The sequence below is a fragment of the Melopsittacus undulatus genome, chromosome 13, assembly GCF_012275295.1.
Source record: "Melopsittacus undulatus isolate bMelUnd1 chromosome 13, bMelUnd1.mat.Z, whole genome shotgun sequence".
Taxonomy (NCBI): Eukaryota; Metazoa; Chordata; class Aves; order Psittaciformes; family Psittaculidae; genus Melopsittacus; species Melopsittacus undulatus.
The window spans coordinates 11,918,487-11,925,822 of NC_047539.1; the positions used below are offsets into that span (position 1 = coordinate 11,918,487).

At 41.8% G+C, this 7,336-nt stretch overlaps 1 protein-coding gene across 1 annotated transcript; it reads right to left on the reverse strand.

Annotated features, from left to right (window-relative positions):
- Nucleotides 1-950: 950 nt before the first annotated feature.
- Nucleotides 951-6,472, reverse strand: LOC117435858 (E3 ubiquitin-protein ligase RBBP6-like). The gene is made up of 7 exons (XM_034069012.1): nt 6,439-6,472; nt 4,639-4,727; nt 4,429-4,525; nt 3,264-3,403; nt 2,223-2,392; nt 1,415-1,518; nt 951-1,100 (listed from the first exon to the last, which is right to left on the reverse strand). The coding sequence occupies exons 1-7, from the start codon at nt 6,439-6,441 to the stop codon at nt 951-953; spliced, it is 753 nt and encodes a 250-aa protein (XP_033924903.1). The 5' UTR covers nt 6,442-6,472.
- Between the last annotated feature and the right edge of the window lie 864 nt (nt 6,473-7,336).

The following is a 7,336-nucleotide window of genomic DNA, read 5'->3' on the forward strand; positions in this document are numbered from 1 at the left end:
GGACCCTGTGCTGTGCTTCCTGCTGATCCAGGAGTCTCTGGGACCTTCATGCCAGGATTGGGCATTTCCCAGAAAGGAACCACAGATCCCAGACCAACTCGGGACCTTGGTAAGACCCTGAGTTTATTTCTTTCAAAAGGCTTCTTTTTGGTAACTTGTCCACATGAGTCACAGGGGATGCCCTGCGCAGTGGGTAAGGATTTGTTTCCTTGTCTGGACATTGTATTGGGATGGAGGTCAGGACCACTGCCTCCAAAGGGAGGATTTTGAAGAAATCCCCATTGGGTTGCATTTTGTAGGGTGGGTTTGGATGCAGATGGGAAGAGAGCTCTAGCCCCATCATGAGGTGAATAACAAAAGGGGCTCTCCGAGGTATACAAGCTCCTTACATCAGGGAGCAGGGGTGGGGGTGACTATCAAGGTGTCTTTTTCTGGGTCAGATTTATGAGCCTAGAAAGAGTTAGCCGGGCCCTTTAGGGAAGATCCTGAAAAAGTAACTAAAGTGATTGAGACGATTATTAGAACATCAGATCCAGACTGGAATGATTTACAGGTAGTCCTGGATACTTTGGTAAATAAAGTACAGTGCTGGCAAAAGCAAGGGAGGAGGCAGAAAAGATCCATATGTAGGGGGCACAGGGCAGTGTCAGTAGACAACCACTTTCCCTCTGCAGACCCTCCATGAGATCCAAATCATCTACCTGAGCAGGATCTATTAACCAAATACCAGCGGTTGGTTTTGTTTGGAATGAAACAGAAGGATACAGGTAAGGACCCTGAAAAAGGTGCAGCACAGTTATACGTTATCTTGTATCTCATACATTACAGCCTAGGTTACAAGTAACTATATATTGAATTTCCATAGCATACTTACAGTTCACAGCTTGTTCTGGCACCTGGGCAGTGCATGGTACTGTCTGTTTTCAGAGGACCTTTTGTAGAGGGGAGAATCAAAAAAGCCCATTCAGCTTATCTGAAGGTAATTGTTTAAGAGAAATTCTAAAGCTGTCATTACCACCTGTGGGTACTGATGGTTGCTGCTGGATCTCCTTACGGAGCCTTTTTGTGTAGCCAACACCATTTTTGAAGTTGTTCACAGCCTAGAGGCAGAGGAACATGTTATAAAGGTAACCTGAAACTTCAGCACATACACCAACAAAAGCCTCCACATGTATGTAAATACTTGAGCGTTAACACCAAATTTGAAAGTGAGGTGATTGTGTTAAACACAAGTGTGTCCTGAATTTGCCACATTGTCTCTAAAGAGCTGTCAGAGATAATGTGTTTGAAAAGTAAATTTAGCCTTATTCAATTTAGCCTTGCTTACGGCTAAATTAATATTACAGTAATCTTGTCTTCTCTCTCAGCTCCTTACGAGCTCTTTGTCCAATTGATGTGAAAGTCATCACGCTACCTGGCGTAGGCTCTTGTTGGCAACTAAACCATCAGGAGGAACGTCTGTCCGGTGACACGCTGGGCATGTATATTCCTCAGTCTCCAGCAATGCCGTTCTAATACCTGTGCATAATTAGCATAATCACAATGCAATAGTTTTTAGCCAAACTAAGGAAAGCTGTTTGGTTCTAATCAGAACACGTATATGATTCATGGGTGAATGTGGTCTCGAGCGTACAGCACGAAGCTGCAGATGTTCAAGTGTCAACAATTTCTAGTCTGCAGCAAATAGTTACACAGTTTTGACATTTTGCTGTTGTAATATTTGGAGTGTCGGATGTGTCTTCCTGATTCAACCCATCCTTTTTCCACTGTCTGCAACAGCAAGAAGTCATTGACCCCAAAGTTAAAGAACAAAGCACATCTCAAAAAAAAGCATTGGTAGGTCTGAGTTCTGAAGGTCTGAACCAGCTCTCCCCTGGAGAAGAATGTGGATTAAATGCCTAACTATCCATTTGTTGCAGACCACAGCCAGTCACCAGAGATGGCTGTATAATTTTGTATGAGAGAAAGGGCTGTGGGCAAACATTTGGTACCTAATACTGTAATCAAATGCACAGTTAGACACTCCTCTGCATGTAAAGAGGACGTAACTGGATCTGTAGAAAGAGAAATAAGTTTTCTGCCCCCCCTTTTTTTGAGTCCTTTCCTAGTCAGGGTATACTTAGGCTTTAATTAGAACAGGTAACAAATTTTGTTCTCTGCTATTTTTGCTTCAGAAGATGAGATGTGATGTTTTCAATTAACAACATGGGAATAACACTTACACTCGTCACAATAACTGCTTCCACAGCAGGGAAGAACAGCTGCATCAGTCATTATGTCTTTACAAATGAGACATAACAGCTCATCTGGAACAGGACCATCAGAAGAGGAGGAGGATGGCTCCTCTGGTAAAGATGGAGGCCTTTTCCTCTTTTCTCTAGCATAAGCTTCCCTGGAGGGCATGTGGGGAAGGAAAAAGAACAAATTTAAAGATGGGTAAAGGAATACTTGTCCAAGCCTTGCGTTTTATCAAAAGAAGATACTAGATGGAATTCTTCTCACTCCACATTACCCTTCTGAACTGTAGGCACTGAGCTGAAACTACTTCTCTATAGCCATAACTCTGTAAAATAAAAACCCAGAGGGGGAGGAAATCTCAATCCAACAGCTGTTGGTTCAATTCTTGTAAGAAGCGTTTGAAACATAAACCAGACGCAAAATGAGCTCTCAAAGAGAATGACTCCTTGTCAACACTACTGAAATGTTCTGCAGAAATACAGATCCTTGGTGCACCGCAACTTGAACCAACTTCCAGGGGCATGACAAGTATGGATGACCACCCTCTTTTCATGCGAGCAAGCATCACAGATTTTAAAGTTAAAATGCAATGGCTGTGCTTCCTCTCCTGTAATTACAGATGCAGTCCAACTTGGTTGCATTATCCACTCAGATGTTTATGCATGCTTTCTCTCATTCGCTATTTGGTCAGTCCAATTAATCCTGTACTTATAGAATCATAGAATAGTTAGGGTTGGAAAAGACCTTAAGATCATCCAGTTCTAACCCCCCTGCCATGGGCAGGGACACCTCACACTAAACCATATCACCCAAGGCTTCATCCTGCCTGCTCTTGAACACTGCCAAGGATGGAGCATTCACCACCTCCCTGGGCAACCCATTCCAGTGGCTCAGCACCCTCACAGTAAAGAATTTCTTCCTTAGATCCAGTCTAAACCTCTGCTGTTTAAGTTTCAAACCATTACCCCTTGTCCTATCATTACAGTCCCTAATGAATAGTCCCTCTCCAGCATCCCTGTACTTACGCATTAATAATGGGGATTGCATATTTTCCAGTGTTGGTCAGCATTGCACCCTTTGTGTTGGGATCTTTCACCTCTATCAGGAAACTCCTTGGAATTCCTGTGCTCCTTTTCAGTCTGGGAACAGACTCCACATTTCTGTCCTGTTAAGAAAAGAAATGCAGACATATCTCATCTTAAGACCTACACTTAAAATGACAGTTCAGTGACGACTGGAAGAAGCAAAAGCCTTGAAATCCTCTCCTTTTACCCAGCGTGAAGGTTGTTCAACCCAAGTACTTCTTTTCCTAAATGAACATGGCCAGGGTGTTCCTAAGTCACCTATTGTTCCTAAGCCAGCTTCTCAGGGAAGTGGTGGAATCACTGTCCCTGAATTCTGCAAAAACACACGTAGACGAGGGCCTTAGTGACACGGTTCCTGATGGATCTGGCAGTCCTGAAGCATCAGTTGGACTTGATGCACCTCTTCCAACCTAGTTGGTTCTACGATTCTGTGAAAGGCTTAAGCAGAGTTTTGATCTGAGCCGACATTCTTTGGCTTAACAACAGGTTTCTTAAGGGTGAAATATCCCTTAGCACATGATCCACTGGGAGAAGAGACACAAACCTCCTCCCCCAAAGCACAATTCAGAGAGAAAACTTAAGTCAGGGCTCTGGGTCAGCCACTGCAGAAACATCTATTCACCAGCTATGGATGAAGGTTGAATTCATACCTCATGTGTGTACATTCAGTGACTAATGTTAAAGGGCATGAACACTCAGCCAGAGACTTGTGTCGGTAAAACACACAAATATTCAATAGATGGGGTCAACAGAAACATCTTGGTTTCATGCAAAATACTGAAAACACCAGCTCTCATTAAAAAGAGTTAAAACAGAAACATTTCCAGTAATACTGAAGTACATAAAAATATGCATGTAAATGCACAGATGAAAAGATCTATGGACTTATTTCATGTCTGTGGCTTAGAAAAAAGAAAACATTACATTTATAATCCCGGCTTTCCCTTGAACTTTGAGGGGCTTTTCAGCATTGCCATGTAACCTCTGTATTTCACCTCAAGAGAAACAGTTCTTCATACGATTATTCCTGTGTTTGTTACCTGACTGCCAAGGTCAGAAATTAAACAAGGTCGGAAAGTAACACCACAAGTCCCCAAAATCTTACCCCATTTCTTGGGCAGTCCTTTCTATAGTGGCCAGGTTTTCCGCACCGAAAGCAAACATATGATGGTGGAGGTGTAGCCAAGGGCTTCTTCATGGGACTAAAAAGGTTTCAGGAAAAGAAAGGTATGCATTTGTCTCTCTTGTTAAAACAAACATCTACACAATTTTTCCATAATCATCAAAGAACTGATTTGACTTTATCAACACTTACTGGACTGGATCATATTCACGGAAAGACTGTATCATCATGGCTTTTATTTTATCTTCTTCAGAAGCACTGGCTTCAGCCAGGTTGGCAGTCTGTTTAACACAGAATTATTTGACGCACACATTAGAAACACATGCAAGCTCAGCCAGCCAAAGACAACACCACTTGCTCAGTCCTGTACACAGCACCACAATGCTAGCTGATGTTGCCTGAAAACAGATGCTTCTATGAAACAGTTGTCCTGAGAGTGTGCTGGGGAGACTTTGTGCTTGTAAATGATGCTTATGTGCCTGCTAGCCTACTTGAAAAGAGCCTTCTTGGGCACTCAAAACCTTAGGCTTGACATAGACTTGTGTAACCCATCCACTTTTCTTCCAAGTGGACTGAAGTGATGAGGAAAAGAAATGACACTAGCAATAGTTTTCAACTGGTTTTGAAGCTCCAGCCCATTTGAGGTTACTGTGCATTTAATTGAGAAAGATGTCTGCAAGTTATATGATTTACATTTTGCAGCATTAAAAAGAACACACTATGTTAGTGTCAGGTCTCTAGTTTTTGCTTGCTGAAATTCAGCATCAGACACAGAAGCACTGAAGGGAGTCTTTCTGATCCCTCAGCAAGACACAAGGCTCTCTTCAGTATAAACGTGACCATCCAGTCCTGTAGGCAATCCAAACTGCATTTCCCCAAATAATATTTCACAGCACAATGCCCCTGTGCTAAGCCAGTCTGAATAAAGTGTTTAGAGTAAGTAACAGTTCTGAGCTGCTTTATGTTTTGTTCATGCGTTTCTCAAAAGGTTCAATGTGCACCACTTGGACAGTTTTTCACATCTGAGAGTAAAACTTCACATGGGTTTACAGAACCAAGGCCACATGCAGGGACAGCCAAAGGCACAACATTTAATTTCTTCACTGAGAGAGGGAAGATGCTGACGGTGGGAAGACCTCTCGTTCTTAGCAATGAACTCCTGTCTCTCTTCTCAGGAGAAAGAACTAGCTCCCATCTTTTGCATTGACTTGGCTAACTCTATGCTTTTGCACAAAGTGCAGTCATTAGTGTCTTGCTGAAGTTACAGTGTTGAGCCAAAAGAGCACGCAGTTCCATCCCAAAACAGGCCACTGCAACATTTTCAGCTGGTCACATCTAGTACACTGTAGATACACACTGGTATAGTCCTCTAAACAATCAAGTACACAATTTACACAGTTGACACAGTCTGCATTCAAACAAATTTGTGTTCTCCACTGTCTAGAGCCTGGAATTTGTGGGACTGTGCAGTATTCAAAGAATGCTTCTGTGCCTCTAACGTCCATAAATTCAAAACCAGCCATGCCATTGTCCAAGTTCCAGAAACACTTGTACTTCAGCTGTTGCAAACTGCCCTGAAATGTCCATAACATACAAACAATTAAATTCCTTTGTAAAAAATCTGTTAGATTCCAACACAAAATTAATGAAACATAGGAAAAACAGTAAAAGCTTCTGAAGTACTGGTGCTTTATTTCCTGAAGATGAGTAACGGTGCAACATTGTGTTGGTGCTGAGAAGGCACTCCCCTTCTGTCTTCCCAAATTGGCGAGTACTCTTGAGAGTATGTATCAAATTATACATACTTCTTAAGGTTAAAATAAATACTTTATTAAAAATTAAAGTTTTGTTCACATGACAACAGTTATCCATCTATAGACTGCAAGTAAGGCTTAAAATTATGAAGGAAACACTTATTCTTAAGTATTTTACAATACATATATATACACACCTTTGAAAGCTGGGCCAGAGAATTAGATGCAGAAGACTCACCATTCTTTTGTGCAGCAAAAAATAAACGCATATCCAAGTTCTAGAATCAAAACATAGCAAGAGTTAACCCCTACTGCAGTCTGAAAATCTGCACTACACCCACTGCGTGTCACTGAAAGAGGCATTTCCAACCTACTGTAATTTGTATTTGTTCAGAATAAAGTCCCAACCTGCGACATCTGAAAAGTGCCTATGTGCTTAATGAGACGAAACTAAACTAACCAGCTCTCTGGAGATGGACTTACTGCTCCAGAATATCTCAGAGAGGGGCCCTTGTGAAAAATGCTGAAGTTTATTGGAGAAGGAAGCATCACTACAGGAATCTTACTTGCAGTGTAGTTTGCAAATTAATCGGTTAATGTCTCATCACTTAAACATGCATTTATACAGTTATGCTTTGATGAACAGTAGCTGCCTGTCAAGAAAAAAGCAGCCCTGAAACATGTGCTCTGCCCTTCTTCTCAAGAACTGCAATGATGCCAAATTCACTATACCCCACCAAACCCAAACACCAATCTGAACCATCAGCCACAAAAGTAACCTGCCAATTTGTCTATAAAAAGAAACTGCTCAAATTAAAAAAGAAAAAGGTGTTTACTATGACAGAGTAGCCTATAAAAATGGAGAAAAAAAATTCTTGTATTTTTATAGACCACAGGACAAACGATCCAAATTAGTTTGGGAACTGTGAGAATTTTTATTGTTCTTCTCTCAGAGCAAACCCAGTCTTTCATGGTGATGAAAGCATGGATTCAAAGCACAGTCATGGCAGTTTTTTCTCCACTGCAAACACACTCCTCCCTCCCAGCTGCCTACGCCAATAGCTTGCCACAATGAAGTCCTCAGGCCCCAGTTAGGAATGGGCCACAGTGTTTGCAGAGAACTACTACTGATGTGC